The sequence below is a fragment of the Aspergillus luchuensis genome, chromosome 3 (genome assembly GCF_016861625.1).
Source record: "Aspergillus luchuensis IFO 4308 DNA, chromosome 3, nearly complete sequence".
Taxonomy (NCBI): domain Eukaryota; kingdom Fungi; phylum Ascomycota; class Eurotiomycetes; order Eurotiales; family Aspergillaceae; genus Aspergillus; species Aspergillus luchuensis.
The window spans coordinates 652,539-664,572 of record NC_054851.1 but is presented as its reverse complement, the minus strand read 5'-3'; the positions used below and the strand labels follow the sequence as shown (position 1 = coordinate 664,572).

At 49.8% G+C, this 12,034-nt stretch overlaps 6 protein-coding genes across 6 annotated transcripts; 5 read left to right on the top strand and 1 right to left on the bottom strand.

The window, feature by feature from the left end:
* Positions 1-370: 370 nt before the first annotated feature.
* On the top strand, positions 371-925 carry AKAW2_30222A (uncharacterized protein; the record flags this gene model as incomplete). The annotated part of the gene is made up of 1 exon (XM_041686711.1): positions 371-925. The coding sequence occupies one exon, from the start codon at positions 371-373 to the stop codon at positions 923-925; it is 555 nt and encodes a 184-aa protein (XP_041540669.1).
* A 98-nt stretch (positions 926-1,023) lies between these two features.
* Positions 1,024-3,105, top strand: AKAW2_30221A (uncharacterized protein; the record flags this gene model as incomplete). The annotated part of the gene is made up of 3 exons (XM_041686710.1): positions 1,024-1,610; positions 1,661-2,053; positions 2,121-3,105. The coding sequence occupies 3 exons, from the start codon at positions 1,024-1,026 to the stop codon at positions 3,103-3,105; spliced, it is 1,965 nt and encodes a 654-aa protein (XP_041540668.1).
* Positions 3,106-3,897: 792 nt separating this feature from the next.
* AKAW2_30220A (uncharacterized protein) lies at positions 3,898-4,885 on the top strand (the record flags this gene model as incomplete). The annotated part of the gene is made up of 3 exons (XM_041686709.1): positions 3,898-3,981; positions 4,041-4,264; positions 4,318-4,885. The coding sequence occupies 3 exons, from the start codon at positions 3,898-3,900 to the stop codon at positions 4,883-4,885; spliced, it is 876 nt and encodes a 291-aa protein (XP_041540667.1).
* A 485-nt stretch (positions 4,886-5,370) lies between these two features.
* On the top strand, positions 5,371-6,237 carry AKAW2_30219A (uncharacterized protein; the record flags this gene model as incomplete). Its single annotated transcript, XM_041686708.1, has 1 exon — positions 5,371-6,237. The coding sequence occupies one exon, from the start codon at positions 5,371-5,373 to the stop codon at positions 6,235-6,237; it is 867 nt and encodes a 288-aa protein (XP_041540666.1).
* Positions 6,238-7,127: 890 nt separating this feature from the next.
* Positions 7,128-8,684, bottom strand: AKAW2_30218S (cytochrome P450; the record flags this gene model as incomplete). The annotated part of the gene is made up of 1 exon (XM_041686707.1): positions 7,128-8,684. One exon carries the CDS (start codon positions 8,682-8,684, stop codon positions 7,128-7,130), a length of 1,557 nt encoding a protein of 518 aa, XP_041540665.1.
* Positions 8,685-9,709: 1,025 nt separating this feature from the next.
* Positions 9,710-11,664, top strand: AKAW2_30217A (Zn(II)2Cys6 transcription factor; the record flags this gene model as incomplete). Its single annotated transcript, XM_041686706.1, has 7 exons — positions 9,710-9,732; positions 9,786-9,799; positions 9,859-9,873; positions 9,926-10,075; positions 10,126-10,388; positions 10,483-10,795; positions 10,865-11,664. The coding sequence occupies 7 exons, from the start codon at positions 9,710-9,712 to the stop codon at positions 11,662-11,664; spliced, it is 1,578 nt and encodes a 525-aa protein (XP_041540664.1).
* Positions 11,665-12,034: the final 370 nt, after the last annotated feature.

Here is a 12,034-nt window from a genome sequence, read left to right as displayed (position 1 = left end):
CTAAACCCCCAGATTTGTGGTCGCGTTGCTTGAAACTCCGCCGGCGCCCTTCCCAATTTCCTCAATTTTGGGTGAATTTTCAACTCCTCCGCCAAGCACCTCCTATCTCAATTAACCACAAACAATGCGGAGTCAGCACGTATCACAAGAACACGAGTTTAAAAGGGTCCTTGTGGCGGACCCTGAATGTGCCTTAAGTAGTGTCAGGGTCCATCTGTTTCACTGCGGTTTCGTCTAACAATCCGCCTCTTGTCATTCGTTCACCCTCTTTTCGAAGCTTCTCTCAATCATTGAACCTTGAATCTTTCTTTTCTTATAATTGACTGCTCAACCAGCGGGGCTGGCATTGAGCATACTTCCTTTTTCTACCATGTCCAAACAACCTACCAAAGTCCTCTTTCTGGCCAACAGCGAACATGGTCAAACGAACATCATCCTGGCAATCACGCACGAGCTCCTCGTCCAAGGAGACGTTGAAGTCCATATTGGCTCATTCCCGGTCCTTGAGCGCCGGGTGGAGAAACTTCTGGCAGACAACGCACCTGCTTATGACGAGTCCTTCCGGTCGCGTATTCATTTCCACCCTGTAAGGGGTCCCTCCAACACCGATGTCTTTATCCGCACAGGCAAGCGTGGTGCCTTTCACCCCCCGGGCTACCATGGTGCTGTCCTTGGCTTCCAGTCTCTGTGTGAAGACATCTGGGGTTGGACGGAGGAGGAATACGTTGACATCTATGAGAGTTGCGTTGAGATCATCCAGGAGGTCAAGCCTTCGACGATTGCAATTGACTTCTTCTTCCTTCAAGGCAGAGATGCTGCCTACAACACGGGCCATACAGCCATCCTGATTAATACAACCTCCCTGAGTCACATTGTGCTCGGAATGCAACCCAACTCGGCTGCTCTATGGAAATACCCCCTGTGAGTATCTTCCCTCTGTATGATTAGTCAATTGCTAATATAACAGACCTGGAACTGGCTTCCCCTACCCCATCCCCTGGCATCTCATCCCGCTCAACAATCATGGCTGTCCTCAAGACGGCCAAGATGTACCATGGCAGTGGACGACGTCGGGAGATCCGTGAATGGCGCATCAAGCACAAGATCCACGGTCGCTTTCCGTTTGCCGACGCCTGGCGTCCGGATAGATACCACATCTCCCCAGGCCTGAAAGAGCTGGACTGGCCATTCAGCAAGATGCCTGAGAATATCCTCCCGGCTGGGCCAATCCTGCTTCCCACCGCTTCGGTCGAGAAGCAGGATCCTCAAATGCACAAGTGGTTGAAGCAGGCCCCAACTATCCTCGTCAATCTCGGAACCTTGTATGCACCTGATCCCAAGGTTGCTGAGGAGATTGCAACTGGCCTGAAGGGATTTCTCAACGCCTGGAAGGGCGAGAAAGTGCAGATCCTGTGGAAGCTGCCCAAGCATCCACATGATGAAGACGACATTTACAGCCGCTCCATCGAGCCTCTCAAGAAGGAGACCGACGAGGGAAGCGTGCTGATCCGCCCGTGGTTTGAGGTGGAGCCCATGGCCATGTTGCAAACCGGCCAGATCGTCTGCTCCGTCCACCACGGCGGTGCCAACTCGTGGTACGAAGCTATTCAGTAAGTTGATCCTCAAATTCGTATCCTGAGCTGTATCCTAACCTTTTCAGAAATGGCGTTCCCCATATCGTCCTTCCAGCCTGGCAAGACTGCTACGAGAACGCTGCTCGGGCGGAATGGCTAGGCATTGGAGTGTACGGCAACAAGAGCCGGGCTCCCAACATCAGCGCTAAAGAGTTGAGCAAAGGACTACTGAAGGTGATGAGCAACCGCTCTTACAAGGAAAAGGCAACCGAAATTGCCAAGTTGTGTAAAAAAGAAGGTCGTGTCGCCGCTGCAGAAAAGATTGCAGAATTGGCACGTAACCCGGAGAAAGCGACAGCGATCCACATCCCTGAAGCCGACCCAGAGAATCAACCACGATTGTACGAGATCAAGAATCGTGCAGGCCAAACCCTCCAAACTGCCCAGATGCCCAAGACCGAAGGCAAAGGCGCATCCAAGTAAGTTCCCTTCCTTCCTTTCTCCCACTCTAACAACGCTATAAGATTTATTCTAATAAACCAACAGACCCTTCCTAACCGACATGGCCGAATCCGTTCTCATGACCCTCCTCTGCACCACCTGGTTTCACCTCCCTCTCCTAGGCTACTCTCTCCTTCTGATTCCCCGTCTCCGCCTGGTCGTTCTCCTCTACATCCTCTACATCAAATACTTTTCCATGGCCCACAAATCCGGCACCTTGCCCTACCGCAACGACGCCTTCCGCACCTCCTTCGTTTGGAAAGCCTTTGCCTCATACTTCCCTCTCACCCTCTACCGTTCTGCTCCTCTATCCCCAAGAAGAAAATACATTTTCGGCTACCACCCGCACGGCGTTGCCCTGCGCGGGGCATTTGGCTCCTTTGCCGCTGACAGCGTCGGCTTCTCCTCCCTCTTCCCAGGACTAACCAACACTCTGCTCGTCAAAGACGGCTTCTTCTATCAACCCTTTCTGCGGGAATACCTCCTCGCGACAGGGGCCAGCGGCGTCTCCCGCACCTCGTGCATCAAGCACCTCACTCGCGGTGGACATGACGAGCGAGGCATGGGCCGCTCCATCGCAATCACTGTCGGCGGGAGTCGTGAGTATAACATCGCCAAGCCAGGCACCATGGGGATTGTAATCAAGATCCGCAAGGGCTTCGTCCGCGTCGCGGTCGAGACAGGAGCGGATCTAGTCCCTGTTATTGCGTTTGGAGAGAACGAGTTGTTTGATTTGATTGATACGAAGTCGTCGTCGGCACTAGGGTTGGTCGCGAGAGCGTGGGAGTTTGCGGTCGGTCACAAGGTTGCGTTTTCGAAAGGCAGGTTTGGGTTGTTTTGTCCGCATAGGAAGCCACTCAATGTTGTTGTCGGCAAGCCGATTGAGGTTGTGCAGCAGAGGTGGGATATGGATGAGAAGTATGTTGATAAGTTGCATGAGACGTATGTGCAGGAGTTGACGAGGTTGTGGGATGATTGGAAGGAGACGTTTGGAGTGGAGAGGGATGTGAAGTTTGAGATTGTGGAGTGATCTCTCTTGTCTCACTCTACTGATTACTTACTCTGTTGATGTTTGTGGCCGGCTGGCTGGCTGGGTTTAGGTCTAGTGGTTGTATATTGGTTCTGATATCATGTTGATACCTTGCTTGTTTTACTGGGACTTGAGAACATAATGTTTGCAAAGAAGATACCTCATTTTGCTTAACTTCTCAAAACATCTCTGTCGCTCCATAAAACTCCACCTTCCCCTAAGAGCCCGTCAGCAGCAAATAAATCCTGACCTACTTACCTTAAGGACCGGATTCATGCTGAAGTACGAACGCATAGTCGAAAGTTGTGGTGCCGGTGATGGTAGTAATAATAATGATGGTGGCGCTGGGGCTGACCTCGGCCCGACCCTAAAGAAGCATAGCGGGCTCGACAACCATGGTGTCCGTCTTCATCCAAGGTCACCTTCTTTCCTGATAGGTATTGACGTCATCTACGTTGATCCCATTCCTCGTCTGCCATGAAGATGCATAGTCCCTGCATTACGCTAAACGCCAATGTGCATCGTAGAGGGTTCCACATCGCATATGATCCGTACAGGGCCAAGTCTAAGGCGTCCAATCTAACAGCGGGGTATGGAAACTGAATCCGACCCCTCTAGGACTACCAATTGGCTAACCGGTCAGACAGTACTACCTGTTCAGATCGAATGCTACCCAAGCTAAAGGTGGGGTTCAATGAATGTTATCCAACTCATATATGAAAGACCCGGGAAACTGAGCGAGGCTGAAAAATTCCATCGTATCGTTCCAGCTGCGCTCTGCTTCATAACATAATGGCCGGACAGCAACTCACCTGGCTTGTTACTGGCTGCTCCTCTGGCCTGGGGGAGGCTTTAGTGCGGGCTATTCTTGATAAGGTAGGGTTCTCTCTCCCCGAGGACATCGCCATAAAGTGAGAGCTAAACAATATCAACAGGGCGATAAAGCCATAGCCACAGCCCGCGGCAGCAAAGGTGTCAGCGGTACCGACCGTCTCTCCTCCCTCAAAGATGCCGGTGCAGCCGTCTACGAACTTGATATGGCATCTCCGGAGGAAGAGATCAAGAAACAAGCCCAAGACATCTGGGACAAGTACGGACCGATAGACGTTCTAGTCAACAACGCGGGATACATTGACATATCTACTTTCGAAGAAATGACGTATGTCCCTACACTCTTGGGTTTATAACTATCTTCACTGAAAAAAGGTATAGAGACGACTTCCTCCTCAACTCCATCCGCATCAACGCCCTCGGCCCCTTCACCCTCACCCGCGCGCTCCTCCCCCGCATGCGTGCCCGCAAGACCGGAACTATCCTCTTCTCCGGCTCCGTAGGCACCTACTATGCCGCTCCCTGTGCGGGGCCCTACGTAGGCCCCAAGGGGATGATCGAGGGTATGGTGCCGGTTCTGGCGACGGAAGTGGCGCCGTTCAATATCCGGGTGTCGATTTTGACGTACGGGCATTTTCGTACGCAGGTCATGGCAGCTGGGGTAATTCAGTACCGGAATCCAAATCGCTTGCCGGAGTATGAAGAGATGAATCAGCGAGCGTATGATGGTTGTTTGGAATGGAGTGGCAATCAGCCGGGGGATCCGAGGAAGGGTGCTGAGTTGGTGGTTGAGGCTGTTAAGGGGGAGGGGAGGTGTAAGGGGATGGAGTTGCCGTTGAGGTTGCCATTGGGGTCAGATACGTTTGGTATTGTGAGGAATACTTGTCAGGAGTTGATGAGGGTTTGGGATGAGTGGGACGGGGTTACGTCGCGGACAGATTTTGAGTAGGATGTTTATGGATTCTAGGATAGTAGGTGGAGTGATGGAGAATGGTCACTCTATTGGGGCGATGGATGATGGGCTACAATATGATAGCTACTTGACTCTTATATATCTAAGATTATGGCGATATCAATGAAGTTATGGACCTGTACTCCAAAGACTGAAGTCGAGATAACAGATAAGTGAGAAAGGTCGAAGTAGAGACCGGGTTTGACTTAATGGATACTATAATTCAACCCAGGAAGTCAATTGAGAGCCACCATCATTGCCTAGTGAAGGTATACTGATCATTTGAGTGAGAATACCACAAAGAAACCTCAGGCTTCTGCTTATATATACCCCCAAATTCCCCCTTCTCCTCCTTGCCCTCTTCGTCTCCTCAACACCAGGTCTCCCCCTCTCCTTGCCACCTACCTCTACCATACCTGATTCACGCAACTACAGAAACATTCTCCTCAATCCACGAAAGAAGATAATACACTACAACAACAATGCCTTCCGAAGCCGCTGATGAATGGCCCAAAACCTCTCGCCAAAAGGCAGCCAAGAAAGCTCAGAATGCCAGGCGGGCCAAACATGAAGCTATGAAGAAGAGAACGGAACACGCACCACAGCATAGAACTAAACCCGACCTTTCCAAGGGTTTATTCAAGTCTCAGCCGGAGAAGGATAATGCAAATGCTGGATCTACCTCTCAGGTCCCCGCCGATACCATCCGAGCTTGGTCCGAAGACATCATGACAGATCTTTGCCAAATGGACATGTACTCAGAGGCCTGCAAAGCTAGTTCATTCGATGAGGTCTCCAATCGCTCCGCTGATTATTATCGGCTGACCATGATGCTAGCAACTGCCTTGGAGGAAGAAGCGATAAAGCTGGAGAGAAGGTTTTGTCGCGAAGTTGAGCTTCGTAGTGATAGTATTGGAGACCACTATGATGAGGATTGGGACTTGTGGACTTTATCTGCCGAGGAAGAGCCTAGAGTAATTGGTCAATTGATTAGGGTTTGGGGCTCATTGCCCACAGCGGTGGCTGATGTTTATCCTGATAAGTACCTGCCAGTCTGGGAACTGTTGGTAAAGAAGGAACAAGACTGGAATGTTGTTGTGAACTGGATAAACAGTGCTGTTCTGGCGAGGTGTGAAAGACAGGCATCGAAAGGAAAATGTGTTCCCCGAGTTCTGGGATGTGATCTTCTAAAGGCATTGAATATGCAATCGCCAGTAGAGCCTGTCTCGAATAAAGACCTATCAATGATCAATGGCAAGTTCAACCGGCTGGGACTCATTACGCTTGCAGCCAGTAGTTATAAAAAGGGAAAAAAGCGCAGCAAATATGACGATGAATTATCCGATTAAATATATTTCCCGATACGATGCTATCATCTTGATAAACCAGATGATAGAGAATGATTAAACATCACATGGGGCTGATGGTTCGTCTTAGCTGCTTCATGCTTACATAGTCCTTCATCATTCTTCCGCTTGGTGTCATGCTCCATTCACTAGAGCTTTGGCACCAGTCATATGGCTCGCAATCTGCTTTTTACAATAAACATATACAAACTGAAAGTACCTACACCTAAATAAGACGAGATGTAAAGAGCGTAAGAAGGTCAGTATGTAGTCTTTCCATTATCCAAGCCAAGACCTGTAGGTTTGCCGACCTAGGTTGTTACATAGGACGTTTGTGTGAATTATTTTCTAGAATATTGGAGACTAAGTTATAACATTAGAACCATTCATGTTCTCCTCTTACACTCCTAAAGGCCACTTCATGTATAATGGAGGCTGTTTCTTAGACAGATACCCATTGACAATCCTTACACGACTTATATTTGAGGACTAGTTATGGCCATCACTAGGATTTTCAATCCATGATATCATTATCATGGGATATTAGTGACTATCTATGATACCTCTACTTGAGCATGGATGGCAGCCCTCTTTCGTGATCCCAGCTTCGTCTGCTCATAAATCAAACCATAAGCTACTAGCTGAGACTACTGCTCTCGATCCCATCGGAGCAATTCGTATTCGTCATTGACATAGAAAAGCCCAGCTAGCTCTCGAAGCCTTCAACATATCGAATTTATTTGATTGTTGTCTCTGATAATTCAGATGGTAGGGGGTGCAAAACCTCTCACCTCTACCCAATATTCACGGTTGATTAAGCTGTTTTACTTCTATCCGCCACGTCCTCTTGAGGATAGGAGTTTAATTGACAAGAAAAATCAAGTCAAGGCAGTTCATACAGCCCCTTCCCTCCTCCAAATCTTCATCGGCATCGACCCCGAACTAAGATTCGTCGTCTCATGCCTCTCCGGTTCCCACCCCGGATACGGCAAAGCAAATTCGAAGCGATGCACCAGCGAAGCAACCAAAATAGTCTGCTCAAGGTAGCTAATATTGCGACCAATACATCCTCTCGCACCAGTACTGAAGGGGATGAAGTACGGCTGCAATTCTTTCCCCTTCTCTCCAAGCCACCTCTCCGGACGGAAAGCCTCAGGATCCGGAAAGATGGATTCGTTGCGATGGACCACATATGCTGACATACCCACCGACGTGTTACCCGCGATGTGGTCCGATAGAATCATGGTACCCTCAGGCGGAGTCCGTCGCGGAAGCGCAAATGACACAGGCGGAAACAGTCTGAGATTTTCGTCCAAGCAGGCTCGAAGGTAGGGGAGATGCTTGACTTTGTCGTAGGGTGCAACGATCTCGTCGTCGTCTAGGACACCGTCAACCTCTTGCCGTAATTTCTCCAGACAACCTGGGTTATTCAGGAGAAGAAGCATAACATTGCTCAGCGAGATCCCAGTTGTATCAGACCCGGCATTCATCATGATACTGATTTCTGCGACGATCTCTCCCCATTCCAAATTGTGAGGGACATTAGATTTATCTTCCATTAGCGCAGAGAAGAAATCATCAAGCTGTTCACCATTCTGGTAACGCTTCCATCGTGTCGTGGCACGGTTGTAGACGATGCCGTCCCAGTCGTTGTTGAGTTTCCATTTCTGGTTGTATGTCGGAGACAGGATCTTGCTTGCTCGCACCAGGGTCTTGTACCAGTCGTAGCACCAGACCAGAGTAGCTGTTGCTGAGCCAGTGGCAAAAAGGCAGTCTCGGAAGTGTACTCGCTTTGTCTTGCCATCCATGGATTCTGATGTGATTAGATCATTCCCCTGGTCGAGGAATTTGATGTCCTCGCTGAGACCGATGTTCGCGATAGCAGCTATGGTGAATAGATTGGTCCACATGCGATAGTCAATTGTAAGGTCCTGTTCGAGAGGACGATGGTCCTTTGGTAATGGATCCGTGCATCTTGCATCGAATTGTTTGATCAGGCGGTGCGTCATGTCGGCGACCTTGTACTCCCAGGTTTCTAGGTTCTTGAGCGCGTATGCGCTGGACAGAACTTTACGCTTTCGTGCATGTTCGCCCTTGTCGACGACATCGGCGAGGTGAAAATGTGACCCAGCGAGGGTGGAGTAGAATATGTCTTTTGTACAGGTTGTCCCGTGGCCGTAGATGTCTTTGATGGCCTCTGGGTCTGCATAGGAGAGATAGTTGGGTCCGATGCGGACGACGGGGTGGGTTTTGTGTGCTTCTAGTAGACGCTTGTAGCGGATGCCTTTATGCGAATAATAAACGAGAGGTAAGTCTGATATTCCGGACCATAATGTAAGGTTGGGGTATTTGCGAAAGCCTTTAGGGTCGCGGAAGTAATTGATGATGGGGAGGATGAAGTAGTAGATGACGAGAAGGGCGAGTAGAAGGAGGATTACGGGGATGTACATCTTCAATAACAATAACAATCGTGAATTGCACTACTATATAATCAAGTCATCTTGAATGACGGTATGATTGAGCCAGCTTATATATCCTTCTAGCTATGAATGCTGGCTACTGATGCTGCAGTGATGTAGTAGTATACTGCAACGATCGAAATGGAAGCACTCGCCGAACACACCTCAAAACGGTTAGTGCCGGCGAGATGATCCCAGAGCGGTGGCATGCAGCAACCAGTTGGCGATGCGTCGCAGCGAGCAGACCCTAGAGCACTTCTGCAAGACTTCGTAGTTCTGGGATCCGCCTGAGCAAGCTGGACCCTATCTAGAATGCAATCCTGGGTATGTTGATTACTTGTACTGCAGGTAGGTCATGCTTGCTCCCATTTTGCGGTCATTGACCCCCTTGCTGTAGCAGACGCTGCTCCACAGCCACGGCAGTATCATTGCGGTTCTCAGAGAGAACATTGAATGTGACATTATCCTTAATGACCGGAGAATTTGGTCTATCCAGTTATACAGGCTCCCTTCTACTATAGAAAGGCTGCAAAAGTCATACACTACGCATCACTTTGAACCGATCTACGAGGGAGTAGGGTTTCTACCCCACGATTCAGGGATCATTTGAGCAAAGTCTAACGGTCATGTAGCATATCTCGGTAATTGATGCAAATAGCAGAATACGGCATTTCCATTGCTTTGTCTGTAAATATCATTGCATCACGCGCTAAAACACAAGACAAGGCTAGCTACCGATCCAGGGTCTGTGTGAAGCGGAATGCGGGGATCCATAAGCGATAACGGAAGATCTAGGCCTAACAGTCCACTAACACGTAACAGCTCCATCAATTTTGAAATATGAAGTTCAAAATTGGTGAAAAAGGAAGTGGTGAACCCCGCATATGAAGTTAAGGTGCATGCGGGGGTGGAATTGCTGACCGAACGGGTAACCGTCGGCGAACCCTCCCGTTTCGACAGATAGTCTGCTCTTTGTTCTACTTGCCCTCAACAATCCCACCACCACCTGCTAACTGATGCCCACAAGGCGCGATCCATGGTATGTTTACCCTAAGTGTCGATTTTGAGTGGCAGTTAACTGACTCATTGTAGCCAGCATTGCCGAAGTATGTTCTGTCCCAATGACTCTCTACTGACGCTAAATATATATCTTGATCATATACAGAACATCATCTGAAATGTAAACACAAACTCTCACCCACCAAGCAAAACAGCTAAACAGCAACTACCAGGTGACGACAACCGCCCAGCATGCACCAGATGTCGCATCTCTGGACGAAGATGCATTCGCGTGCGACCAAAGCTGAGATTCCTCAACAGCACGAGCGCTGAATACGAGCATGCCTCGGGAGGACAGAAGCAACGCAGTCCAACCACATCAGGTGTGTTGATACCCTGCAACTGCAATAATATACTGAGACCATATACGCAGATGTATCGTTCGAGTATGTCGACGAGACACCCGCCGTGGCAGCTCTATACCAGCATGAACCCACTCCATCTGCAAGCCATCCACCCACACCACCTCCCCTCATCAGCCCTACAACAATACCTCTCATCCCGTGCACCGCACCGTCCCAAAATACATTCCTCGAGCCCAATCCCTCTTCCACAATCATACATACACCCCAAGCCCACCTCACCCTAGAAGAAGCCTGTCTACTCCGCTATTTCTCCGAAACTCTAGGTAAATGGGTATGTATACCCCTACCCCAATCCCCTCCCACCCCCCTAGTCCCCATTCTCATCCGCCCAACTCCACCTCAACTCATTTGACAAAACACAACAGTTCGATATCGGCGACCCCTCCCAAAGCTTCACCACCATCGTTCCCCAACGCGCGCGAACAAGTCCACCTCTCCTCGACGCCGTCCTCTCCGCCTCAGCCCGCCACTTCAGCACTCTTCCACAGGACCAACAACTACAAATCACCCGTCGATACGGCCTCTCTCAAGGCCTGACTATCGATGAACCCTCCACCCTGCACTACCATAACCGATGCATCGCGCATCTCCGCTCCGTGAGCACCGAGCCGAATGCCATTCTGGATGAGAATCTCCTTGCCGCGGTGGTGACGTTGAGGTTTTATGAGGAACTGGATAGTATGTATTAGCTCCCTCTTCAAACCTTAAATAGAAGGGGGTGGCGTGCTAATAAGGTGTCCGGTATAGCGCCCTTCCACCCCCATCCCACCACTACCGCTATCCGTGGCTTGCAGGTATTTCTTGAAGCGCAGGCCCGGCCGACGCTTACTCGTTCTACTTCTTGGGGTTTGCGGCAGAGTGCGTTCTGGGTGGGCGTGCGCCAGGAATTCCATATGGCGTTTACGCAGCAGCGGCCGTTTCGCATTCCGCTGGATATATTGGATTTGTATCCTGCTCCGCGCGCGGCTACGTCCGGGGATCATGAGTGGGTGAATGCGTTGTTGATACTGGCTGCGCATGTGATTCAGTTTTGTTTTGATGAGGGGGCGGCGAGGAGTGTCGTTGCTTTTAAGGGGCTGGTAGAGAAGAGGGATGAGTGGGTGAGAATGTGTCCGGAGTCATTTAGGGCGGTTTATTCTGATGATGGTGGTGGTGATGGTGGGGGGTTCCCGAATAGGTGGTATTTGGATGGATGTCATATCGTGGCGGCGCAGAGTTTGGGGTTTATTCGGATTCTGTTGGCGATGTATAATCCTTTGTTGTTGGGGGTGAGGGCTGGGAGGAGTATGATGATGGTGGAGATGGAGAAGGAGGTGAAGCAGGCTGTGTGGGAGGTTTGTGGCGTGGCGGTGTCGAATCGGCAATCGCCTGCTGGGATGGTGATTGCGTCGTTTGCGGTGGTGGTGTGTGCGGAGTGGTTTGATGATGAGGGGGAGAGGGAGAGGTTGAGGGGGTTTGTGAGGGAGATGAGGGGGGAGTGTAATTATTGGCCTGGGGTGGAGATGGAGAAGAGATTGGAGAGGATGTGGAGTAGTCGGGGTGGATAGGTGTTATGTATGCAATTGATGAGTAGTGAGAAGCTTCAGAATAGAAGTATGTTGAAAGCCACGTTGTTGACCGTATAGGAGTATATATGTATAAGTGGTATGTATCTCCAATCCACCATCCGAAACAATCAGCTCAAGGAATGAACAAGAAGGTAGATGAATAATCACAAATCAAACAAACAACTGAAAAGCATCCTATATACCAAAAAAACCAGGATATAATACAACGCCATTCAACACCGCACCATGGCGCAAAGACACAACAGTCAGGTCAGGTCCCGTCCATCAATCAATAAGTCAAAATCAAGGTGGTAATGCGTAATCGTCAATCGTACATGCAGTGGGTTATCGCGATGCTTGCTTGCTGGGG